General features: G+C 41.6%; 1 protein-coding gene across 1 annotated transcript; it reads left to right on the forward strand.

Moving 5' to 3' along the window:
• Positions 1-6,036: 6,036 nt before the first annotated feature.
• On the forward strand, positions 6,037-27,481 carry LOC106605778 (uncharacterized). The gene is made up of 5 exons (XM_014201718.2): positions 6,037-6,311; positions 22,473-22,614; positions 25,867-26,264; positions 26,405-26,633; positions 26,881-27,481. Exons 1-5 carry the CDS (start codon positions 6,204-6,206, stop codon positions 27,000-27,002), a joined length of 999 nt encoding a protein of 332 aa, XP_014057193.1. The 5' UTR covers positions 6,037-6,203; the 3' UTR covers positions 27,003-27,481.
• The last annotated feature ends 254 nt before the right edge of the window (positions 27,482-27,735 follow it).

Genomic DNA, 27,735 nt, shown 5'->3' on the forward strand with positions numbered 1-27,735 from the left:
ACTCTGTGGTTCTAAATCAGTAGTTGATTAGTAAACTGTCAAACATTAACATGCTTGACCATGCTGCAGGTGATATAACTGTTTGTTAAATGCAATATTTGCTTTGTGGACTTCACCGAACAGATGTTGCTCTCCAACTTTGTGATGAAAAAACTTATGTTCAGTTGAATTTATTCCGCCATTGTGTGACTGTCTTTTTGCTGTCACGGCTTTGTTGTATATCACTGTAGCGTATGAACGAATGGGTTATAGAGCAAACAACGCAATTATCACAGCAGAGGTTGTAACATGGCTTTTTTACTGGCTTGGCTTCTCCAGTGATTTTATCCACGCACTCCTACTGCAAAGATGTCTGCAGAAAGAATGGGGTGTCAGCTATGACATGACACCTTGAAAATCTCTTAGTTATTGACCTACAGTAAGCGAAGTGGATTTACATCCGATAACGGAATTACATCACAGGTCCCTGATCTCTACTATACAGAAATGCATAATTATGGATATGAATATCATTCTCTTCATGGTGATGTATTCTGAATAGGTACACAAAGTTACACGACATAACCGAACGTAGGTGGACACCTGCTCCCATGTAAGTTTATTGTGATGGTAATGACGTTGTTTTTTTAATGATAATTCTTAGGTGGAGGTCGCTAGCTACAATGGTATTTTCAACACCAGGTCAAACAGGTCAACGCCCTCAAGGCCATGCGGCTCGACGGTATTCCAGGGCGCGTTATCAGAGCATACGCAGAACAGCTGTCAGGCACGTTCATGGTAATTTTCAACCTCCTTTGTCCCAATCTGTAATCCCCACATGTTTTAAGATGACCACTAACATTCCTGTTACTAAGAACTCTAAGGCTTCATGTCCAGTGGGGATTTTAGCTTGTAAATCTTGGTGGGGCAAACAATAAAAATAAAAATGTTATGCATGCAGGCAAAGCCACTACACAACACAACACTAAACAATACATTAATTGCACTATAACGGTGACAAACGGTGCCCACAAACTGTTAGGGCCTACATAAAGCTGTCCCAACAGCAGAGCTTTCTTTTCAGCACCATGGAGTGAATCCTTACCACTGTTACACCTGGCTATCAGCAGAGCCTTGTCTGGCAGTGAAACAGTTCATTCAGCCTCATTTACTGCCTTTTAAAAAACATAGCTGATATGGCTGACTTGCTGAAACAAATGTGGTTTCTAATGACAATTGAGATGTACAAACTATCGCATAAGGTAACGACGAGAGGATAAGAGGCAATCCGTAATTTCGATTAAGACAATTAGCGAGCTAGGACGGACGTAGTCAATATAACTATTTGTTCAGCACTTTTTAAATGTACAGCGACAGAATTCAGAACATGGGCCGTTCTTACAGTATTCTCCCTGTATACCAAGCCAGAACCGTAGGATAAATAAAAGGGGCATATAAGCAGACAATGAAAGCTCTTGCAATATTCGATGATGACATTTCTCTAAACCAGGATATATGCTACATTTGCACCATCAACAGCTAACAGCTTACTACACGACATACACTTAGTATTGCTTTCTTAGCTACAGTTTACATATCTCCCTGGCATATTACATCATTTATGCAGTAGCATACAAGACATTTTTGGACTCGCCTTGTTGTGCTGTGCTCACTTGAAAAGGAAGATGGCTCTGCGGTCCTTCTAGTGGGCAAATTTTGTCAGCAAACTGTGTCATCAAAGTCTGGCATTCTCTGGATTTATGGTGCTTTCAAAGACAACTAGGAACTCTGGGGGGGGGAAACATGTTGAATCACGACGTCAATGATCTTCAGGTAGGAGCTCTAGAAAGAGGCCCGAGTTCCTGACTTGGACGACCGTTCAAAACGTATTTTCCCAGTCGGAGTTCCCTGTTGACTTCAACTCACTGAAGTCTGAGATTTCCCAGTTCCGAGTTTCAAGTTGTTCTGAACATGGCAGAAGTCATGCTGGATTGACAGTCAACCTTTTCTGGCCCATTGTGTTGCATGTGAATGTATCCCTTTAAGCTTGGAAAAGAGACCCTTAAATCCAGACTTGGATCACAGACCCACTCCACTGAATAGCAGACTAATGATTGCTTTGCAAAGCTTGCAGTTGGCCACTGATTCCTTCCAAACTACTCCAACTTGTTGTGTAATGTTTATGTCCAATGGCCGATAAGCACCAATACGTTTTATCTATAATTTCTCTTCACACAGCAAGGATTGAAAAGGATTTGCCAGTAGATTGTCGACTTGATTCATGAGGACGACTTGTCTAGCTTGCTAGCTAAGATTTTGAAACTATCATGTTGACATGATCAGTCCAATCAAAGCTACGGTAGATTTGACATTTTATCTGTGGCCAATGACCTTGAGCCTTCTTTGATGGGCACTTCTATTGTAAATCTATGGCAGCACAGAAGGGGCTTGAATTTTCGAGCTCTCCCCGTAGATTTTGCGGTGACATAGTGTCCCCATAAGCGACAGAACACTGAGACAATCACGGCGCAACTAGAAAACATTACCAACCCATATGCTGCGTACTTTCTGCTGGCTGCCCCACCACAGAAAGCATTGAGCTAGGCTGAAACACCTGCATTTTGGAGCTGCCTTACTCAAGAAAGCACAAAAGAGACCATTATTTTTTATATATTGTTTGCCCCACCTGCCCTGAATAACGGGTCACCACTGTTCATGCCACAATGACTACCGCCCTGTAGCACTCACTTCTGTAATCATGGAGTGCTTTGAGAGGCTGGTTATGGCACACATTAACTCCACCATCCCAGACACCCTAGATCCACTCCAATTTGCATACCGCCCCAACAGATCCATAGATGATGCAATCTCAATTGCTCTCCACACTGTGCTCCCCAACCTAGATAAGAGGAATACCTATGTGAAAATGCTGTTTATTGACTACAGCTCAGCGTTCAACACCATTGTTCCATCCAAGCTCGTCACCAAGCTCAGGACACTGGGTCTGAACACCTCCCTCTGCAACTGGATCCTGGACTTATGACAGGCCGACCCAAGGTGGTGAGGGTAGGCAACATCACCTCTGCAACGCTGACCCTCAAAACAGGGGCCTCACAGGGGTGTGTGCTTAGTCCCTTCCTGTACTCCCTGTTCACCCACGACTGTGTGGCCACGCACGACTCCAACACCATCATTAAGTTTGCTGAAGACACGATGGTGGTAGGCCTGATCACCGGCAATGATGAGTCAGCCTACAGGGAGGAGGTCAGTGACCTGGCAGTGTGATGCCAGAGTAACAACCTCTCCCTCAATGTCAGTAAGACCAAGGAGCTTATCTTGGACTACAGAAAATGGAGTGCGAGCACATCAACATCGACGGGGCTGCAATGGAGCAGGTCGAGAGCTTCCAGTTCCTCAGTGTCCAAATCACTAAAGACTTAAAATGGTCCAAACACACGCACACAGTTGTGAATTAGGCACGACAGCGCCTCTTCTTCCTCAGGAAGTTGAAAAAGTTTGGCATGGGCCCTCAAATCCTCAAAACGTTCTACAGCTGTACCATTGAGATCATCTTGATTGGCTGCATCACTGCCTGGTATGGCAATAGCACCGCCCTTGATCGCATGGCGCTATAGAGGGTAGTGCGGACAGCCCAGTACATCACTGGGGCCGAGCTCCCTGCCATCCAGGACATCTATATCAGGTGGCGAGGAAGGAAGACTCTAACCACCCAAGACTATTCTCTCTGCTTCTGCACAACAACCGGTGCAACCGGCTGTAAACTGGGTATAGAGCCCCACAGTGGAGGTGTTATAATAACCAAAAAACCTAGTGAGCAAACAGGGAAATGGTTCTGATCGTTTTTCCACCATTCATTTTTCCATAGGGGATTTTAGAAACACTTAAATTAAGGGCTGTGTTTCATGTAGGCTTACCCTGGTGTGACGTTTTGATAACCATGTAAATCTCTCTCAGACAAGGTGACTTTTATCAATATATTCGGCTCTATTTACTCTCAGAATCGAAAATGCTAATTAGCATCAAAGTAGACATCATGCAAAACTACAAATCCCTGCAAGCTCCTGCACTTCATCTCTAGCTGATACCTTTGCTAGCAGGTATTGTATCAATTTAAAACTTGCACAAGACAGTTAAAAGAATTGTCAATTTAAAGACATGTAGCTACATTTAGGTAAGAATCAGTGGTTCTTCCTTTAAAAGAATTCCAGAATTCTATGGCACGTTATTTAATTGTCAGCCATTGTTACCATTAATGCTAGTTAGTGCTAGTTTGACCACCAGAGGGCATTTTTGAGAAGAGTTTGAAAGCCTTCAATATTGGCTGTACTAGAGAATTTAAAACCTTTTTTTGTAAGAACATAGTATATGAGGTTGATTTTAAGAAATGTAGCTTAATTAATTTAATTAGTATTATGGTGTTTCTATTCCAAGAAAAACAAAAAACAAAACCCTCAAGAGTCTCCATTAGGATGGAAGAGCATAACATTTCCACACCCTAATTGTAGTCTAACCAATACCCAAACGGAGATTCAGTGAAAATAAAAATCTTGTTGATTTATCATGACCAGTCCCCATGCTTGTCTCAGAGCAGCTCTGTCTTGACCTCTGAATGCTCTCTCTTCCATTAATTTTGAAAGAGTATTTTCCAGTAAGAAACGATTTGTTTACCTTCATTAGCCTACTTTGTTCCATTATTTCTGTCATTCAGGGATATTAATTAACGAAAGCATAAAGATGCTGATGAAGAAATACAGTACTGTACAGTATATTCTTTATCCTCCATTTTGCGGTAGCATGAGGTCGCCCATACGCACTTTAAACATTTGGATAATAAAGCATTTTGAAGATAGAAGCCGCCTGCATTTGTTTATTAGGCTACTTTGCAGTCTAACAAGTCAACATAGCCTACAGTACATATTGTAGTAAACATGTTAAAGTGCCTAATTCCTTACATAAGGGAGAGCAGGCCATGTCCAGACTTTCTCAGTGACCTCAAGTTCTCATTAACTCTGTCTTTAATGCTTTTTTGGGTTGGCTCAGTCATGGACAGAAACTTCTGAGACACGGTATTAATGATGAACACCCAGAGGTTCACTGGTAAGCCACATTTGCCTCAGGATCCATCCCAGTTGGTATTCTGTGTCCACTCGTAGTATCTCTCTTCGGTTACACATCCTTGGAATAGCAGAACAGTATAACGTCAGAAGAGGAATGGAAATGTCAGGGTGAACCGACGACCTGACAAACCCGCCAGGTATGTTGACTCAGCCTGCCGGAGGTGGAGTTCCAGAGCTCACAGGTGTGCCTGGCATGGACTCCATCTCGTTACTCGCCCTCTTCGATGCTTCATTCTCTGCCTGGCTCTCCGCCAATGCCGCCTGACTCTCTGCCAATGACGAGTGACTGTCTGCCAATGCCGCCTGGCTCTGGACCAATGCATCAGCTGTCGCCCGTATCTCTGCCCTCAGAAAATGTTTCTCTTTCTGCTGGTCTGCCTTCAATGACTCAATCTCGGTCTTCAAAGTTAGAATCTGATCCATGAGCACCTTCATCAGATGAGCAGAATGGTACCACCCAGAGCCCCCATCGATTACAGTGGCCTATGATAGAAACGGTAGATCAATTATGAATTAAAAGTGACTCCAACACACAAATGATGCGTACACATTAAAAATAAAGGACTTATTACAACTGTATCACATACCAATCATACTGGGGTTGTACAGTATGTCTTCTGGTTTTAAGGTGAAGAATTTCATGGCATACAACTGCTGGGGATCTCCATTATTTACATTTGGCAAGCTCGAGGACTGAGGAATGGAGTCCTACTTGTTTCCATATTATTGTTATCAATTAGTACCTGGCAGTGTCCAAAATAGCCATTGAGCAGTTTCATATTGCAAAATATATACATACATTGTACCAGACATAATCATTCTACGAACGTATACTACAAATGAATACAGTCAAAGACAGTACATTTGAGAAACTCTTTGATATAGTATTGCACGTGACGTCATACCGGAAACTATCGCTTTAAACACCGGACATATTTCTTTTTTTTACAGCGTGCTTGCTTTCACTTTCAATGTTTTGATAACGTCCGTTGTTGACAGCAAATACGCGACTATTGCATTTGGAAACGGATACATTACCATTGAAGGAATATAACTTCAAGTCACATTAGATATTCGTGTGATAATATGCAAGAAATGCCGGAATCACAGCCGTCTAAATGTGAGGTGGAGCGGAATCACGAATGCATGATCCTACAACAAAGAATAGAGACGGCTTGCATTGGCAATAATAGAGTAAGACTGTTTTCCCTCAGTACTTCAAGTAATTTCACAATCTAGCTTGCTCGTTAGTGTGTTTGGTCACATTTGGAAACAGCTTGCTACATATGGCGTGTTCATCATAGAGATCCTAAATGATTCTAATTCCTATGCTAATAGTGTTCATCCAGTGTCTACTGCAGGTTGACAGCTTCATATCTGTTAATCCACCACCTCGCTTTTGTTATGATGGACCAATCACACACTAGCGGTCATCTGTCTATGTACTGTACAAAGAGTAATACTAAATGGGATGCCTAGTGATGCCGTCTTCAATGTCATCTATTCTATTCAGCTAGCCATAGTCGCTTTCGCCCTCAGCCTCTAGTGGGCCGCGGACAATAAAACAACAACAAAAACATATTTTTATGTTAGTCATGTAAGCGAACATTTTTTAGGTTGGTAAATGAATCTAACCAGCTATCTAAATGTGTAGTAATCATGGCCGAATACCGAGCGAGCGCGCAGGGCACTTGCCTAGGGGCCCTGTCACTTTAATAACTCTACCTACATCTACATATCACCTCGTTGCCGGTGCCCCCGCACATTGACTCTTTCCCGGCACCCCCTGGATTTAGCCTCGCTATTGTTATTTACTGCTGCTCTTTAATTATTTGTTATTATTCTCTCTTACCTTTTTGGGGGGGGGGGGGTTCTTAACTGCATTGTTGGTTAAGGGCTTGTAAGTAAGCATTTCACTGTAAGGTCTACACCTGCTGTATTCGGCGCGTGTGACAAATACAAATTGATTTGATTTGACCTCAAGGGGGCCCTCATTGCTTTTGTTAGTCATTCTCTCGCTCTGCCCAATGGCAAAATGAATAGAATTCATCAAACCACACAACTCAAGTTTGAATTCATATCAGTTGTGTCAGTGGCTGTGTTCGAGAGGATCAAACCGTAATGTATCATTGGTCAATTCTGACTGACTGATCTACAAATAATAATGAGTAGTTATTTATAGTGTAAGGTGATTTGTAGATCAGTCAGTCGGCAGTCGCCTGCACTGTCGGCTGCAATGACAAACAATCCCAGAGATACTGGACATAATGACGAGATGTCTATGTCTAACAATGGGATTTGTAGTACACTTAGCGGAACGGCGGGCTCTCTGGCTGTGCCGTTGAGGGACTAGAGCAAGCACACTTGGAGTTGTTTTGAACACAGACCTGCATCCCAGCCTATACACAATTACTGTTGTTTAAAAATCACAGGACAGTCCATTATAAATCACAATCTGGGTTAGGTGGGCATAATTTGAAGCTTGTTCTATTGCCAACATGACTAGCTAAATTATACAATTATAAAAAAAACTATTCCTATCAGAGTTGTCCCTGTTGAAATTCAAGACGCATATTCATGAGGCTAGCATAGCATCTCATTCTCCATTGAATACAAGCTGTTGCAGTCAACACCCTCATCGAATATTCACAAAAGTATCCAAATAACAAGATGTATCCACCACTCCAAAAAGAGGAATAGGCTCCCGCCTGTAGTTGAAGACTGTTCTTTGAGTCATAAGTGCATTGAAATTAGCTTAGGAACTGTGCACACTTTGGAGAGGTGTGTGGCCATTTGGAAACACCAGTTAGACCTCTCACTCAAACCCTTGTCATTTTTTGGTCTTATGTTGCACCTACACCAAGTTTTCAGAGAATATTCTTATCATGTTACTGAATGTCTCCAGAGTATTTTGTTATCAACAAATGCGGCAAAAGTACAGTAAATGTAAAATGCACATAAAATCAATAGTGTAATGTTTGGATTCAGTCTTGTCAGGTGAACTGTTCTGTCATCACCTTTAGTCTAATCATTTTCCCTTTTAATTGCTACTATGGTTATGCATATGCTTTCTATATTTCTTCTGTAAGAAGCATTTCAATTTAGCCCTATCCTTATAGGCCAATTTCCACGAGTGTAAGGGGTTAATAATTAATGATCTGCTTAACGTGGCCTCTTCCACTCTGGTCTTATTTCTGTTGTGGATTGGGTTTCTTTGTGCCAATGGAAAGTGTACAAACTATGAGTAAGCCAGCGTGTGTATTAAATACATGGAATTGGATTGTGATGATACAGATTACATGTAATGAATCCTGCACACAATATGCTTTAAAAAAAAAACATTTGATGTGTATAATGTTGTTTGGTGGAATATAATTAAAATTAGAGTGATTGCCCATAATTCTGCACCTCTGGATAGTTGTATTTCCAATTTTGATCATCACGTTTTAGTGACTGCAAAGAGAATGTATTGATCTACTGGGTTTTGAAAATACAGACTAACTTTCTGTTTTGTCTGCTTGGACTCAGGGTTGCGTTAATCCTTTTGCATGCAGTCAGGTTCTTTTGATGAATGTATTTATGTTTTGGGAAGGCAACTAATCTACATTTTTAAAATGCATTTACTGTTTTGCAAAAGGCCACAGAGATCTGTGTCTTGTGGTTCTGTTTTGAAAATCAACATCGTTCCAAAAAATGCTTGAGAAAAACTGTAATGATTCACAAAATAGAAATTCAACTTTTGATGTGTGTGTCTATAGAACCCCTTGGGGGGGGAATGTATACCCCAAAGATAGGACTTATAAATATTGTCATGTTGGAGATATAACGAAAATAAGAGCATTATGGATGTTAGATGAAAAAACAAGCTTTTTGGGGAGACTGAACATATTAGCAAAAGCCTGTGAGTTTGTAAGTCTTAGGGAGTGAACGTTACCTATAATAGGGGTTACGTGGAGAAAATCGGACCTCTCTGAAATGAAAATAGATTGCCCTCCCTTATGCAAAATGTATTTGACCGAAACCCTCCCTGAACGCTTGAAAAATAAATAAAATGACCCTCCCCTATACCCAAAATATGAATTAAAACAAAGTGGATAGCAGATAACATGTCTAGCTGTTCTTCATCCTGTAAGCATTGAATGGTAACGTGGGAATTTTAATAGCACACAGGGCTGCGGGCTAGAGGGTTGTGAGTTCGTAAACCACCGTGGACAGGAGTAGAGTTGGAAAGATCTCCTTTATAGTGAAAGCTTTGCATGAATCTATCATCGTATTTGCAAGTCCCAGGGGAAAAAAATGGCCTTTTATATAGATGTTACGCAATTCTCATAATTGTACATATTAGCTGAATCTCTTTTTAATACAACACTAATTACCGGAATTACAGGCTAAGAATGGACAGAGTTCATTTTATCATATTTCTCCAACGCCAAATTAGTGTATTAATTAAATCTGAGACGTCATTAGGAATCTGAGCATGGTACTGTACTTTCAAAAGTTAGGCCTACCTTTCCACCCCAGACATAGTGGCCCTAACTACGTAGAAATGTTTTAGTTTTAACTGCTGGCTACTCTTCGTTTTTGGCTTAACCCAACAACAGAAGGTCACAAGTGTTTCCCTAAAAGCTGTCTGGGGTTTAAACATCTTCTATTGTACAGAAAGTGAATAGCTTAATAAATTCACAGTGACAGAATTAGATTACTTCCCAAGCAAAGTCGGCCTCTGAACGTCAAAGAAATGAAACAATGATATCCCCATATGCATCGGAGTGACGTCTTTCCTGGGTATTTTAAAACTTGTTTCTAGCATAAAGCATTCCGGTCCAAAGCACTGTTATAGGTCACTTGTATATAATTGTATCCGTTTTTATTTTCTTCTCAATCTTTGCCATTTTCTTCAATAGAAGTTAGGCCTATGGCATACCGTCTCATACCCCCTCAGTTTGAGTATTGGTTTTAACTTAACAGCCTACGTCTGTGTCAGTGAAGGACTGTTTAAAGAGTGGGTGGTGGAATTGACCTACAAATCCATGGCTATCGCAGCCTATAGCCTAATTTCATCTGTCAAACAGGTAGGACTACCTCTTATTTCTTAAATGGGAAGAAATAGGCTCCAACACAAAGCCCTCTTGTTGTTGGTAAAGACAGTTTAAATGAATTTGCCTACTTTCAGCACCATGAGCTGTCCATTTCCAATTGATTGTGCTGCGACTGCTGCTGCTTCAAGTTTCAGCACCACAATGGAAGTTACTCGAATCTGGCTTATTGTGAGGTCAATAACTCTGAAAAATACATCATGGGCAAGAAACATATTGTTTTTAATAAATTCAAATATAGTAGCAGCAAGCTATCAAAGTTGACCCCTGGTCCTCCTTCTCATCTTCGTGCTCTCTTTCTCAAACTGAACTGAACAGAACATAGCATGATAGTGCATTTTTGGGACTAGGCCTAATCAAATATATATTTCAGAAGAATACCTTTCACTCTCCTCCTGAACTGACATTGTAGCCCTACACAGCACAGCCATTGGTTAAGCAACATACACAAACGTTTTAGATCAGCAAGAGCAGAGCAGGCCAGGGCTCAGGGTTGGAATATCCATTGCAGTTTGTAATACAGCCTAGTTTTATTTACACCATCCCAGCAGCTATCTTAGAAATATAACTTTGCTCTGTGTTCCTCTGAGCATGCACTTCGTAGCACTTCGTGCAATGGAGAATCAGAGATGAGGGGCGGCATTGGGCATACATCAATATGTAGCCTAATAAGCAACTAATTGTAAAACATTTAATCACTTAGAAATTACATAACCCTCCCCTGGACTAGATTAAAAAAATACTAAACCCTCCCCTTGACTGAAATTGAAAAACCATGACCCTCTGCCCTTTTCCTCCAGGTAACCATTCTGTAAAGTCCCTTAGGTCAAAACATGGATAGCCATTTCCAAGGAATGGCCTGGCTAAGCACAAAAACAATAATTAAAAAAATATTGTAATTTCCATTTGTACTTATGTAAATGTGATATTTCAGTTTTGTGTGTTAATAAATTTGCAAAAATAAAAAAAAAAAAGATTTTTTGCTTTGTCATTATGGTGTATTGTGTGTCGATTGAGGAGGGGAAATAAACAATATAATCAATTTCAGAATAAGGCTGTAATGTAACAAAATGTTGAAAAAGTCAAGGGGTCTGAATACTTTCTGAATGCACTGTATATGTATGTGTATACATACTTTTCTATATAAAGTGTGTACACCCCTTCAAATTTGTGTATTCGGCTATTTCAGCCACACCCATTGCTGACAGGTGTATAAAATCGAGCATGCAGCCATGCAATCTCCATACAAACATTGGGAGTAGAATGGCCTTACTGAAGAGCTCAGTGACTTTAAACGTGTCACCATCATAGGAAGCCACCTTTCTAACAAGTCAGTTCGTCAAATTTCTGCCCTGCCCAAGTCAACTGTAAGTGCTGTTATTGTGAAGTGGAAATGTCTAGGAGCAACAATGACTCAGCCGCAAAGTGGTAGGCCACACAAGCTCACAGAACGGGACCGCCAAGTGCTGAAGCATACAGCGCGTACAAATTGTCTGTCCTCTTTTGCAACACTCACTACCGAGTTCCAAACTGCCTCTGGAAGCAACATCAGCACAAGAACTGTTTCTTTGGGCGCTACATGAAATGGGTTTCCATGGCCGCGCAAAAGCCTAAGATCACCATGCGCAATGCCCAGCGTTGGCTGGAGTGGTGTAAAGCTCACCGCCTTTAGACTCTGGAGCATTGGAAACGCGTTCTCTGGTGTGATGAATCACGCTTCACCATCTGGCAGTCCGACGGACAAATATGGATTTGGCAGATGCCAGGAGAACGCTACCTGCCCCAATGTATGGTGCCAACTGTAAAGTTTGGTGCAGGAGGAATAATGGTCTGGGGCTGTTTTTCATGGTTCGGGCTAGGCCCCTTCGTTCCAGTGAAGGGAACTCTTAACACTACAGCATACTGTACAATGACATTGTAAACGATTATTTTCTTCTAACTTTGTGGCAACAGTTTGGGGAAGGCCCTTTCCTGTTTCAGCATGACAATGCCCCCGTGCACAAGGCGAGGTCCATAAAGAAATGGTTTGTCGAGATTGCTGTGGAAGAACTTGACTGGCCTGCACAGAGCCCTGACCTCAACCCCATTGAACACCTTCGGGATAAATTGGAACGCCGTCTGCGAGCCAGGCCAAATCGCCCTACATCAGTGCCTGACCTCACTATTGCTCTTCTTGCTGATTGGAAGCAAGTCCCCGCAGCAATGTTCCAACATCTAGTGGAATGCCTTCCCAGAAGAGTGGAGGCTGTTGTCACAGCAAAGGGGGGACCAAGTCCATATTAATGCCCATAATTTTGGAATGAGATGTTAGACAAGCAGGTGCCACATACTTTTGGCCATGAAGTGTATACAGTGCATTCGGAAAGTATTCAGGCCCCTTGACTTTTTCCACATTTTGTTACGTTACAGCCTTATTCTACATCGTAATAAATGGTTTTATTTCCTCATTAATCAACATACAATTCCCCAGAATGGCAAAGAAAAAAACAGATTTTTTAAATATATTTAGCAAAAATAAAACTACAAAAACTGAAATATCACATTTACATTCACTACCGGTCAAAAGTTTTAAAACACCTACTCATTCAAGGGTTTTTCTTTATTTTACTATTCTCTACATTGTAGAATAATAGTGAAGACATAAAAACTATGAAATAACACATATGGAATCATGTAGTAACCATAAAAGTGTTAAACAAACCAAAATCTATTTTATATTTGAGATTCTTCAAATAGCCACCCTTTGCCTTGATGACAGCTTTGCACACTCTTGGCATTCTCTCAACCAGCGTCACCTGGAATTCTTTTCCAACAGTCTTGAAGGAGTTCCCGTATATGTTGAGCACTTGTTGGCTGCTTTTCTTCACTCTGCGGTCCAACTCATCCCAACTCATCCCAAAATCATCTGGTTTGGGTGATTGTCAAGGCCAGGTCTCATGCCGCACTCCGTCACTCTCCTTCTTGGTCAAATAGCCCTTACACAGCCTGAAGGTGTGTTGGGTCATTGCCCTGTTGAAAAACAAATGAAAGTCCCACTAAGTCCAAACCAGATGGGATGACGTATCGCTGCAGAATGCTGTGGTAGCCATGCTGGTTAACCTGTTTAGGATAGGGGGCAGTATTTTCACGGCCGGATAAAAAACATACCCGATTTAATCTGGTTATTACTCCTGCCCAGAAACTACAATATGCATATACTTGTTTGATTTGGATAGAAACCACCCTAAAGTTTCTAAAACTGTTTGAATGGTGTCTGTGAGTATAACAGAACTCATATGGCAGGCCAAAACCTGAGAAGATTCCAAACAGGAAGCGCACTCTCTGACCATTTCTTGGCCTTCTATAGCCTCTTCATCGAAAACAGAGGATCTCTGCTGTAACGTGACATTTTCTAAGACTCCCATAGGCTCTCAGAAGGCGCCAGAACGTTGAATGATGACTCTGCAGTCCCTGGCTGAAAAACAGTAGCACATTTGGATAGTGGTCGATCTGAGAACAAGGAAACGGGCGCGCGCATGCACGTGAAGAGTCCATTTTACATTTTCAGTCTTTGAACGAAAACAACGTCGCCCGGTCAGAATATTATCGCTATTTTACGAGAAAAATCGCATAAAAATTGATTTTAAACAGCGTTTGACATGCTTCGAAGTACGGTAATGGAATATTTTGAATTTTTTTGTCACGATACGCGCCGGCGCATCACCCTTCGGATAGTGTCTTGAATGCAAGAAAAAAACGCAGCTATTTGGATATAACTATGGATTATTTGGAACCAAAACAACATTTGTTGTTGAAGTAGAAGTCCTGGGAGTGCATTCTGACAAAGAACAGCAAAGGTAATCCAATTTTTCTTATAGAAAATCTGAGTTTGGTGAGTGCCAAACTTGGTGGGTGTCAAATAGCTAGCCATGATGGCCGGGCTATCTACTCAGAATATTGCAAAATGTGCTTTCACCGAAAAGCTATTTTAAAATCGGACATAGCGATTGCATAAAGGAGTTCTGTATCTATAATTCTTTAAATAATTGTTATGTTTTTTGTGAGTAATTTAGTAAATTCACCGGAAGTTTCGGTGGGTATGCTAGTTCTGAACGTCACATGCTAATGTAAAAAGCTGGTTTTTGATATAAATATGAACTTGATTGAACAAAACATGCATGTATTGTATAACATAATGTCCTAGGAGTGTCATCTGATGAAGATCATCAAAGGTTAGTGCTGCATTTAGCTGTGGTTTTGGTTTTTGTGACATTATATGCTAGCTTGAAAAATGGGTGTCTGATTATTTCTGGCTGGGTACTCTCCTGACATAATCTAATGTTTTGCTTTCGTTGTAAAGCCTTTTTGAAATCGGACAATGTGGTTAGATAAAGGAGAGTCTTGTCTTTAAAATGGTGTAAAACAGTCATATGTTTGAAAAATTGAAGTTTGGGGATTTTTGAGGAGTTTGTAATTCGTGAAGTATCATTGGATATTGGAGCGGTGTTCCGCTAGCGGAACATCTAGATGTAAGAGGTTGTGTGCCTTGAATTCTAAATAAATCACAGACAGTGTCACCAGCAAGGCACCAGCACACCTCCTCCTCCATGCTTCAAGGTGGGTACCACACATGTGGAAATCATCCGTTCACCTACTCTGCGTCTCACAAAGACACGGCGGTTGGAACCAAATATATCAAATTTGGACTCATCAGACCAAAGGACAGATTTCCACCTGTCTATTGTCCATTGCTCGTGTTTCTTGGGCCAAGCAAGTCTCTTCATCTTATTGATGTCCTTTAGTAGTGGTTTCTTTGCAGCAATTCGACCAAGAAGGCCTGATTCATGATTCAGTCTCCTCTGAACAGTAGATGTTGAGATGTGTCTGTTACTTGAACTCTGTGAACCATTTATTTGGGCTGCAATTTCTGAGGTGCAGTTAACTCTAATGATCTTATCCTCTGCAGCAGAGGTCACTCTGGGTCTTCCTTTCCTGTGGCGGTCCTCATAAGAACCAGTTTCATCATAGTGCTTGATGGTATTTGCTACTGCACTTGAAGAAACTTTCAAAAGTTCTTGAAATGTTCTGGATTGACTTACTTTCATGTCTTAACCTGTTATGGCTAGGGGGCAGTATTTTCACGGCCGGATAAAAAACGTACCCGATTTAATCTGATTATTACTCCTGCCCAGAAACTAGAATATGCATATAATTATTGGCTTTGGATAGAAAACACCCTAAAGTTTCTAAAACTGTTTGAATGGTGTCTATGAGTATAACAGAACTCATATGGCAGGCAAAAACCTGAGAAGATTCCATACAGGAAGTGGCCTGTCTGACAAGTTCTTGTTCATCTTGGCTCTTTTTATTGAAGACTGAGGATCTTTGCTGTAACGTGACACTTCCTACGGCTCCCATAGGCTCTCAGAACCCAGGAAAAAGCTGAATGATATCGAGGCAGCCTCTGGCTGAAACACATTATCGCCTTGGGTAAAGTGGCCGATCAGAGGACAATGGGCTTAGGCGCGTGCACGAGTTGACCCCATGCTTTATTTTCTTTCGTCTTTTTACCTAAACGCAGATTCCCGGTCGGAATATTATCGCTTTTTTACGAGAAAAATGGCATAAAAATTGATTTTAAACAGCGGTTGACATGCTTCGAAGTACGGTAATGGAATATTTAGACATTTTTTGTCACGAAATGCGTCGTGCTCATCACCCTTCTTTACCATTCGGATAGTGTCTTGAACGCACGAACAGAACGCCGCTATTTGGATATAACAATGGATTATTTGGGACCAAACCAACATTTGTTATTGAAGTAGAAGTCCTGGGAGTGCATTCTGACGAAGAACAGCAAAGGTAATAACATTTTTCTTATAGTAAATCTGACTTTGGTGAGTGCTAAACTTGCTGGGTGTCTAAATAGCTAGCCCTGTGATGCCTATCTACTGAGAATATTGCAAAATGTGCTTTCACCGAAAAGCTATTTTAAAATCGGACATAGCGAGTGCATAGAGGAGTTCTGTATCTATAATTCTTAAAATAATTGTTATGTTTTTTGTGAACGTTTATCGTGAGTAATTTAGTAAATTCACCGGAAGTTTGCGGGGGGTATGCTAGTTCTGAACGTCATATGCTAATGTAAAAAGCTGGTTTTTGATATAAATATGAACTTGATTGAACAAAACATGCATGTATTGTATAACATAATGTTCTAGGGGTGTCATCTGATGAAGATCATCAAAGGTTAGTGCTGCATTTAGCTGTGGTTTGGATTTATGTGACATTATATGCTAGCTTGAAAAATGGGTGTCTGATTATTTCTGGCTGGGTTCTCTGCTGACATAATCTAATGTTTTGCTTTCGTTGTAAAGCCTTTTTGAAATCGGACAGTGTGGTTAGATAAAGGAGAGTCTTGTCTTTAAAATGGTGTAAAATAGTCATATGTTTGAAAAATTGAAGTTTTTGTATTTTTGAGGAATTTGTAATTCGCGCCACGCCCATCATTGGCTATTGGAGCAGGTGTTCCGCTAGCGGAACGTCTAGATGTAAGAGGTTAAAGTAATGATGGGCTGTCACTTCTCTTTGCTTATTTGAGCTGTTCTTGCCATAATAAGGACTTGGTATTTTTCCAAATAGGGCTATCTTCTGTATACCACCTATACCTTGTCACAACACAACTGATTGGCTGAAACACATTAAGAAGGAAAGAAATTCCACAAATTAACTTTTAACAAGGCACACCTGTTAATTGAAATGCATTCCAGGTTACTACCTCATGAAGCTAGTTGAGAGAATGCCAAGAGTGTGTGAAGCTGTCATCAAGGTAAAGGGTGGCTACTTTGAAGAATCTCAAATATAACATATATTTTGATTTGTTTAACACCTTTTTGGTTACTACATGATTCCATGTGTGTTCTCATAGTTTGGATGTCTTCACAATTATTCTACAATGTAAAATATAGTAAAAATAAAGAAACCCTGAAATTAGTAGGTGTGTCCAAACCTTTTGAGTGGTACTATTTACAGTGGCAAGAAAAAGTGATCTGATCTTCATCTAGGTCACAACAATAGACAAACTCGTTTTCATGTCTTTATTGAACACACCGTGTAAACATTCACAGTGCAGGGTGGGAAAGGTATGTGAACCCTTGGATTTAATAACTGGTTGACCCTCCTTTGGCAGCAATAACCTCAACCAAACATTTTCTGTAGTTGTGGATCAGACCTGCGCAACGGTCAGGAGGAATTTTGGACCATTCCTCTATACAAAACTGTTTCAGTTCAGCAATATTCTTGGGATGTCTGGTGTGAACTGCTCTCTTGAGGTCATGCCACAGCATCTCAATCGGGATGAGGTCAGGACTCTGACTGGGCCACTCCAAAAGGCGTATTTTCTTCTGTTGAAGCCATTCTGTTGTTGATTTACTTCTGTGTTTTGGGTCATTGACCTATTGCATCACCCAACTTCTGTTGAGCTTCAATTGGCAGACAGATAGCCTAACATTCTCCTGCAAAATGTCTTGATAAACTTGGGAATTCATTTTTCCGTCGATGACAGCAAGCTGTCCAGGCCCTGAGGCCAGACAGGAGTGAGGATTTTGGCATTCAGTCTGATTGGGACTGGGTAGGAAAATAGCCTAGGCTTTGGGATAGGAGAAGATATAAATTCCCCTAATGCTTCTGATTTGTTAACAGACTTTTTCTGTGACAGAGATGCACACTATGTAGTGCATTGTGCATAGGCCCATCAATCAAATGTATTTATAAAGCGCATTTTCATCAGCCGATGTCACAAAGTGCTATACAGAAACCCAGCCTAAAACCCCAAACAGCAAGCAATGCAGATTTAGAAGCACGGTGGCTAGGAAAAACTCCCTAGAAAGGCAGGAACCTAGGAAGAAACCTAGAGAGGAACCAGGCTATGAGGGGTGGCCAGTCCTTTTCTGGCTGTGCCGGGTAGAGATTGTAACAGTACATGCCCAAGATGTTCAAACGTTCATAGATGGCCAGCAGGGTCAAGTAATAATAATCACAGTGGTTGTAGAGGGTGCAACAGGTCAGCACCTCAAGAGTAAATGTCAGTTGGCTATCAAATTTGTGACTGTCTGAAGAGTCTCACAACGACAGCTCAAATAGTCACGTTCTTTTATAGGCTATACTGTAGGGGTTTTCTGTAGGGTTTGTTAACTGCATTCAGGGAGCATGTGCAATCCGGCAGTGACAATTATGCGTGTGCTTTGAATTTTTGCCAACTTTGTGTGAAGTAAATACGCTACACTAAAGGCTTCCATGCGGCCACCTGCTTGGATAATGCTCCATTTTGTTTTATGCTATTCTGCTGCTGCGCATGTTGTGTATTTTGTGGAATTGCATTATTGCCGACATTGGTGAACATGTTTGTAATTTGTGTCTTGTCATTACATTTTTCGGGAAATGTGAAGATGTGAATCCATATAATGTATAATGAATTATTATCCATCATAAAGATAAAGGATACTGACAATGAAAAGAGAGCAACCGATTTATAGACCGTTTAAAACCTTGATGAAAGTTAGCTTGACAGAGAAAGTTTCAAGATGATCTGATGTAAGATGTAAAACAACGAAAGCAAAACCTTTTTCGAAAAAAAACTTTATGGATGTTACATTGCATGTGACAATGGCGCCCAACATGGGGTGGTCTCGTGAATGTAGTGAAACTAGCCTATGTAGTGAAGCTGTGGAGTTAGTTTACGGTACATTCTTACTGTACCTAGGTTACACTCACCCCCTCTAAACTCGCTCCATAGCAACCCCAGCTGTTGAGATGAGCCCAACTGCGGATCCGTGTCACGGCAGCAGTGATCTAACTTAGCAGTATAAGCTTCCTCCCTCTCTGAGTACAACTCATGGTTAACTGTCCGTACCACGTCTTGGACCTGGGGCCCTCTGCCTAGCCAGCGTACGTGACCGCCCACTTGACAATATACGAACCAGTTAAGCTATTCAAAAGCAACATTAAAGATATTTCAAGTGGAGTGAGCTTATGGCACTTTCTTACCTCCGTTACACTACAAACATCTTTTAAAAACATCTACAAACATCTTTTAAAAACATCTACAAACATCTTTAAAAACATCTACAAACATCTTTAAAAACATCTACAAACATCTTTAGAGTCCAATCTCAGGTGAAGAAGCCTCCTATTCACAAAGCCATCTCCTTATAAGGGACAACTGTTTGGGCAAGGTATTTAATAGCTATGAATCATAATCATAACACAATCACCTTTGGATGACCATAATCACAGCGGTCTTCAATTGGTTGTTCAGAACAACACCGTTTCTGTTGAATCAAATGTTTCACACTAACCATTGTGTCCTGCAGAACGCGGCCCAGGTTTGACACTCTTTTAGAGAAATCTGCTGATAATCAGACTGGTGATATCAACTAATATATTTACATATGTGCATACGTCATTATGTTAGAAAATAATTTAATAGAATAATAATACATTTAATCAATGTCCATTTGTTGAAGGCTGCTAACTCATTCCCATATTAGTCCATGTAGGCTAACTGCAAACCATATGCCTATTTTTGTTCTTCCAGGTAGGAAGTGCTTGAAACGGGCTTGATCCAATGAAAGTCACCACAGATGATTTTAGTGTCAGCTTTATTCTGTATTCTCCAACTATAGAAATTGGAGCAAAAATGTAAGATTGGAAAAAAAAGGTTGCCTTTTTTGAAGCAGTGCGTTGTAGAAATGTTTGTAATAAATGCAAGGACCTGTTAAATCCCAGGAACCGGTAAATTATGTAAACTTCATTAATATTCAAATTGAAAATGCATCAACGTAATGTTTTCTGCATCTCTTCAAATATGATGTGGCATATAACAACCCAACTTGCACGGTAAAATGATTGACTAAACACGATTCAATTTGCATATTAATGAGTGCGATAAGAGATTATAATATTTGGTATTTTTTTCCCTTCAGGGAACGTCTATAATCTCCAGCATTTTATTTTCCTGAAATAGTGAAAAAAACAAATAGATAACTTTAACAACAATGAAACTTAATTTTAATCAAATGTTCATAAAAGCCTTTGTAGTGACATTTTAGTTTCTGTGTGAGGGGAATTCTAAGTTTTTCCTATATAATTAAGCACACCAATAATTTTTTTGGCCTAGCTTTTTTTGGTACATTGTTAATGTCAGTGTTTTTGAAATGCTGTTATTTATAGTCCTTGCTTCATACGTGTTTGTCATAGCTTTCTGTGAATGTCTATCACCATTTTCTGTCAAAGGTGACACATTCAAACGTAGAAGTAGCTTTATGATACACAGAACCTTTAAGGAAATTATTGCTTTTTAAATGTCAGACTAGCACACGTAAAATCCTTGAAGCTTCACCAATTTTCTATATAAATCCACAAGAACAAGGGGAGTAGCTCAAGGCAGTGGAGAGGAAGGTGCATCATCGCGCATGAAAGGACAGTGAAGACATGAGACACACAGCTCAAAATGCTCGCCTATTGATCTTGTTTAGGGACAATACAATTATCCTACCTAGACTAGCCTACAACACCACAATGCAATGAAAAATTGCATTATAGTTTTCGAGTACAACATTGTGCTCCAGGCTTTAAACTGCAGTGAACATGTCATTTGATTAACAGCGCAAAAGCGCTGTGATTTGAATGTTTCATTCCATTTGGATCAGTTGTGGGTCTACTCTCGACAGTCTGTAATGTCTAGAAAGGCACAGTAGCAGGCCAGTCTGGCTGTGTTTGTACATCTGATACTAAGATGCGCTGACTGTTGCGGATCATCATTCTCACATCTTTCTATAATAATGTGGCCACATATGCTCCAGGCCCAGTTATTCAGGAAAGCTTAAGGAGCGCTCTGCCTCCTCTCCAATCCGAGTGCCTATTCCTCACGCACATAGAACCTAACGCTTCATTATAGCCTAAATATTTGTGATTTAACTTTTTAAAATCTATTACTTTTTATGTGTGGCATAAACACAATCACTCACAATGTTTTAATTGGATTTTGGTACTTCAAAAGTCTTCTGTAGGCTACCTGCGCACATTCGTCCAGTCCAATATAATTCCAGCATCCAAACTGTGCACAGGCAATTCAATGAATGGAAAGAGACATCTGTTACAAAACACTAAAAAGTGTAATGACATTTGAAGATTGCCAAGCCTTCGGTACTGGGTACCATGTAGGGAGGGATGTATTTTCTGTTTGTCGAGGTTGACATAGGCCTAGTCTATTTGATTGTGGTGTTGAAAACGCAAACCATGATGTTGAAGAGCACAAAGTTGGCAATCGGTATGCAGTTATGCTTTGCTTATTGGTTGTAGGTACAGAAACCTGTTGGTGGAAAATGTGTTACATATATTTAATAAATATAGCATCAACATATTGAACATCTGATTTCCCCCTAGCTGATCATTGTCCGCAGCCGGCTCTGATCGTAGTGTAATGAAACAGGCAGGGAGAGTTAGCTCCTCTGTGGTGGTCGGTGAACCCTCAACCTTCTGGCCCGTAACCCTGCGTGGCATCACTGTGCCGCAAAAACATACTGAAGTGACAAAGTCGATATCCACGTTTATAAACACAGGGTCGCTACAGTTATTATTTGTGGTCGTAATCATTCTTTTTCAGTTAATTCAATGAGGGCGGAAGGTGTGCAATTTTCTTTACAGCACTACAGGGAGGGTGATGTGATCATATTTGTTACGTTGGGGAGGGGGGTGATGTTTTTTATGACACTACCAGTCATTTTCTAACTGTCCCTTATAATGGTAACCGTGGTAATTTGGCTGACCAATAACCGTCATCCAAAATTCCATTACCTTCACAGCCCTAGATTTGTGTGGTCACAAAAGAAGGTGACAGAGCCATAGATGGGAGGTGTTATAAGTGTTTGTTGCACTGAGTACAGAAACCTCTTTGTTCTGTTGTAGCCATTTAAAGACTGCTTGACGCCACAACCTAGATCACTTAAAAGTAAGAGATCTAGGCAACACAATACAGTAGACGGAAAGTGGTCCCGTGTGGCTCAGTTGGTAGAGCATGGTATTAGCAACGCTCGGGTTGTGGGTTCGATTCCCACAGGGGACCAGTACGGAGAAAAAAATAAAAAATAATGAAATCTATGCATTCACTACTGTAAGTCGCTCTGGATAAGAGCGTCTGCTAAATGACTAAAATGTAAATGTAAAGTGTCTCTCAAAACCATTCACTCATCAGCCATCTGCGGTTCTCTTTCCTTCACAGACAATGAAGATGGAGATGGATGTATTTAACCCTCCCCACACTGCAGAGATCCAGTTCCTCAGGTCGCGTGTTCGGGAACTGGAGAAAGAGAAGGCCGAAATGGCGGCTGAAAACCAACGGCTACATAACATGCTAGTGAAGGGTGAGCATGAGTAAAATCAATATACAGTTGAAGTCAGAAGTTTACATACACTTAGGTTGGAGTCATTAACTTGTTTTTCAACCACTCCACAAATTTCTTGTTAAATTAACAAACTATAGTTTTGGCAAGTCGGTTAGGACATGACACAAGTAATTTTTCTAACAATTGTTTACAGACAGATTATTTCAATTATAATTCACTGTATCACAATTCCAGTGGATCAGAAGTTTACATACACTAAGTTGACTGTGCCTTTAAACAGCTTGGAAAATTCCAGAAAATGATGTCATGGCTTTACAAGCTTCTGATAGGCTAATTGACATCATTTGAGTCAATTGGAGGTGTATCTGTGGATGTATTTCAAGGCCTACCTTCAAACTCAGTGCCTGTTTGCTTGACATCATGGGAAAATCAGAAGAAATCAGCCAAGACCTCAGAAAAAAAATTGTAGACCTCCACAAGTCTGGTTCATCCTTGGGAGCAATTTCCAAACGCCTGAAGGTACCACGTTCATCTGTACAAACAATAGTACGCAGGTTTAAACACCATGGGACCAATCAGCCGTCCTACCGCTCAGGAAGGAGACGCGTTCTGTCTCCTAGAGATGAACGTACTTTGGTGCGAAAAGTGCAATTCAATCCCAGAGCAACAGCAAAGGACCTTGTAAAGATGCTTTATCCACAGTAAAATGAGTCCTATATCGACATAACCTGAAAGGCCGCTCAGCAAGGATGAAGCCACTGCTCCAAAACCGCCATAAAAAAAGCCAGACTATGGTTTGCAACTGCACATGGGGACAAAGATCGTACTTTTTGGAGAAATGTCCTCTGGTCTGATGAAACAAAAGTAGAACTGTTTAGCCATAATGATTGTCGTTATGTTTGGAGGAAAAAGGGGGAGGCTTGCAAACTGAAGAACACCATTACAACCGTGAAGCACGGGGGTGGCAGTATCATGTTGTGGGGGTGCTTTGCTGCAGGAGGGACTGATACACTTCACAAAATAGATGGCATCATGAGGTAGGAAAATTATGTGGATATATTGAAGCAACATCTCAAGACATCAGTCAGGTAGTTAAAGCTTGGTTGCAAATGGGTCTTCCAAATGGACAATGACCCCAAGCATACTTCCAAAGTTATGGCAAAATGGCTTAAGGACAACAAAGTCAAGGTATTGGAGTAGCCATCCCAAAGCCCTGACCTCAATCCTATAGAACATTTGTGGGCAGAACTGAAAAAGTGTGTGTGAGCAAGGAGGCCCACAAACCTGACTTAGTTACACCAGCTCTGTCAGGCGGAATGGGCCAAAATTCACCCAACTTATTGTGGGAAGCTTGTGGAAGGCTACCCGACACGTTTGACTCAAGTTAAAAAATTTAAAGGCAATGCTACCAAATACTAATTGAGTATATGTAAACTTCTGACCCACTGGGAATGTGATGAAAGAAATAAAAGCTGAAATAAATCATTCTCTCTACTATTATTCTGACATTTCACATTCTTAAAATAAAGTGGTGATCCTAACTGACCTAAGACATGGAATTTTTACTAGGATTAAATGTCAGGAATTGTGAAAAACTGAGTTGAAATGTATTTATCTAAAGTGTGCAGTCGTGGCCAAAAGTTTTTTGAATGACACAAATATTAATTTTCACAAAGTCTGCTGCCTCAGTTTGTATGATGGCAATTTGCATATACTCCAGAATGTTATGAAGAGTGATCACATGAATTGCAATTAATTGCAAAGTCCCTCTTTGCCATGCAAATGAACTGAATCCCCCCCCAAAAAAATTCCACTGCATTTCAGCCCTGCCACAAAAGGACCAGCTGACATGTCAGTGATTCTCTAGTTAACACAGGTGTGAGTGTTGACGAGGACAAGGCTGGAGATCACTCTGTCATGCTGATTGAGTTCGAATAACAGACTGGAAGCTTCAAAAGGAGGGTGGTGCTTGGAATCATTGTTCTTCCTCTGTCAACCATGCTTACCTGCAAGGAAACACGTGCCGTCATCATTGCTTTGCACAAAAAGGGCTTCACAGGCAAGGATATTGCTGCCAGTAAGATCGCATCTAAATCAACCATTTATCGGATCATGAAGAACTTCAAGGAGAGCGGTTCAATTGTTGTGAAGAAGGCTTCAGGGCGCCCAAGAAAGTCCAGCAAGCGCCAGGACCATCTCCTAAAGTTGATTCAGCTGCGGGATCGGGGCACCACCAGTACAGAGCTTGCTCAGGAATGGCAGCAGGCAGGTGTGAGTGCGTCTGCACGCACAGTGAGGTGAAGACTTTTGGAGGATGGCCTGGTGTCAAGAAGGGCAGCAAAGAAGCCACTTCTCTCCAGGAAAAACATCAGGGACAGACTGATATTCTGCAAAAGGTACAGGGATTGGACTGCTGAGGACTGGGGTAAAGTCATTTTCTCTGATGAATCCCCTTTCCGATTGTTTGGAGCATCCGGAAAAAAGCTGATCCAGAGAAGACAAGGTGAGCGCTACCGTCAGTCCTGTGTCATGCCAGTAAAGTAAAGCATCCTGAGACCATTCATGTGTGGGGTTGCTTCTCAGCCAAGGGAGTGGGCTCACTCACAATTTTGCCTAAGAACACAGCCATGAATAAAGAAGGGTACCAACACATCCTCCGAGAGCAACTTCTCCCAACATCCAGGATCAGTTTGGTGACAAGCAATGCCTTTTCCAGCATGATGGAGCATCTTGTCATAAGGCAAAAGTGATAACTAAGTGGCTCAGGGAACAAAACATTGATATTTTGGGTCCATGGCCAGGAAACTCCCCAGACCTTAATCCCATTGAGAACTTGTGGTCAATCCTCAAGAAGCGGGTGGACAAAAAAAAAAAATGACAAACTCCAAGCATTGATTATGCAAGAATGGAATGCCATCAGTCAGGATGTGGCCCAGAAGTTAATTGACAGCATGCCAGGGCGGATTGCAGAGGTCTTGAAAAAGAAGGGTCAACACTGCAAATATTGACTCTTTGCATCAACTTCATGTAATTGCCAATAAAAGCCTTTGACACTTATGAAATGCTTGTAATTATACTTCAGTATTCCATAGCAACATCTGACAAAAATATCTAAAGACACTGACGCAGAAAACTTATATTTGTGTCATTTTCAAAACTTTTGGCCACGACTGTATTACGACTTCATCTGTAATTGTATAATTCAACTGCTCTTAACTGATCACATTCCCTCATGCATGTTTCTTCTTTCTTTGTGGTGCCATCCCCCAGAGATCCCTGGCCTGCTGTCCACCATGTGGCAGACCTTGGGCCAAGCCAACCAGCCCCCCCACCCTGCAGTGTCCCCACAGGCGGTCTCTACGGCAACAGGGAGGGGCGAGAGCTACACATACACACACCACCACTCCATGTCAGGACACTTTGGCCAAGGGTTCAGTTCTCCACTCCATCATCAGCCCATGTCCAACCGCTCAGCTATAACTCAGGACAACATGAATGAAAGCATGTCCAACTTTGGACCCGACATGGCCATCAGTGAGGACGGAGACTTGGAGCTGAGTGACATCACAGAGAACGACGACCCCCACAGCTCTCTGTGTGGCTCAGCATCCAACCTACCTGTGATGAGGACATGCTCAGAGACACACTGTGTTAATGGGACTGGCCATGTAAGGAAAAATGCTATTCATTCCAGATAAAGACAGATTGGTAACGTAGCCACATATAGGTCTTCCTCCAAAGGTTATGAAGGTCTGAATGTGTTTTTAATTCTGATTACGTTTGCCCTCTCTTCCTATTGGTTGTGCAGGTAAACCAGGTGGAGGTATATCCGGGTTCCGGTGTCTTCTGTGAAATGCGGTCCTGGCATGCAGCCAATCAGACGCAGTCTCCCACGGCGATGGCGCGCACCCTGTTGCTGGGCGTGTTCGACATGGACACCCTGCTTAACAGCAACCTGCGAGGGGGGAGGAGCCGCAGACCAACGTTCCCCAACCACCGCACCGCCCTGGACCCACACAAGCTCAACGCCATCTATAGTATGTGTGTTATTGACACATTCCCTGATCAACAGCCTTACGAACAACCTTCAACCACCTTTCATTGTATTTTTCTCCCAAGTTCACTTGATCATTCATTGATAAGTGAAAACAACACACTCACTTTCTCAATCATTAGAAAGATATCTAACTGGTACGGTTAAAGTAGAAAATGGCTGTGTTCCTCACTGCTGCGTGCTCCTCCCTCCTCCAATTGTTGTTGTTCTGTCACTCTCTCCCTCCGCAGATGCCACGCTGGCCCGCTTCCCATTGGCCAGGAAGGGGCAAATTGGCACCGGCATCAACTCCAAGCTGTCTGAGATCCGGTTCCGATCCAGGAGAGCCAACCGGGACCCCAGTTATCTATGAAGGACTGTTCCTGCCCAAACGCCAAGTTTTATTCAATCAACATTTTTGTTCTAGTTTTTTTTTTCAATCACATTAACTGTGTCAGTGTATCAGTGCATGTGCCTGCCGAATGTCTTGCCTATGAATTTTTCCACATTGGCTTTAACATTGTCTTCAGCTAGAGATACTGAGGAAGAGAATGGCAAAGTTACTCAAAAGACAGCCTAATGATAGAGGAAGGATTCAAGACCAGTGGAAAAAGGCTGCAGAAGAACTGGCTTTGATGGTTATATCCACCCTCTGTCACCGGCCAACCATTAGCAAACCACACGGGAACAGCCCCCGGGGTATTCTCTCTGACTGATAGAGATGCATAGATCCAGGACTGCTGACCCACGTGTGATCAACCAGTGGAGGAACGGAGGCTTCAGTCACGTCTCACCAGACAGACGCCTCTCTGTCGTTGACCTCTACCCACTTAGACAGAGGAGGCGGGGGGGGGGGGGTCGGAGGGGGTCCAAATGATATTTCTCCATTGATTTCTCTGATCCTAGGCATTAAGCTAACTCCAAAAGCTCCATTACCACCCCATGGTCCCCTCCTTAACCTCTTCCTCCATCCCTCTTCTTCCCCCTGAGATAAGCGTCATGCCTAATGGACCCCAGGTACTCTGAGCCTCCAGGAGGATGACGGCATGAATTCATTCATCTTAAAGGACTTAAACAGTGTGTGACTCTCCCCAGGTTCACTATGT

The sequence above is a fragment of the Salmo salar genome, chromosome ssa01, assembly GCF_905237065.1.
Source record: "Salmo salar chromosome ssa01, Ssal_v3.1, whole genome shotgun sequence".
Classification (NCBI taxonomy): Eukaryota; Metazoa; Chordata; class Actinopteri; order Salmoniformes; family Salmonidae; genus Salmo; species Salmo salar.

Bases quoted from the DNA above. Each gene is read 5' to 3' on its own strand.
- LOC106605778 (XM_014201718.2), top strand. From the start codon at position 6,204: ATGCAAGAAATGCCGGAATCACAGCCGTCTAAATGTGAGGTGGAGCGG. The intron at 22,615-25,866 runs GTGAGCATGAGT...GCCATCCCCCAG, and splicing joins ACATAACATGCTAGTGAAGG to AGATCCCTGGCCTGCTGTCC. The intron at 26,634-26,880 runs GTATGTGTGTTA...CTCCCTCCGCAG, and splicing joins CAAGCTCAACGCCATCTATA to ATGCCACGCTGGCCCGCTTC.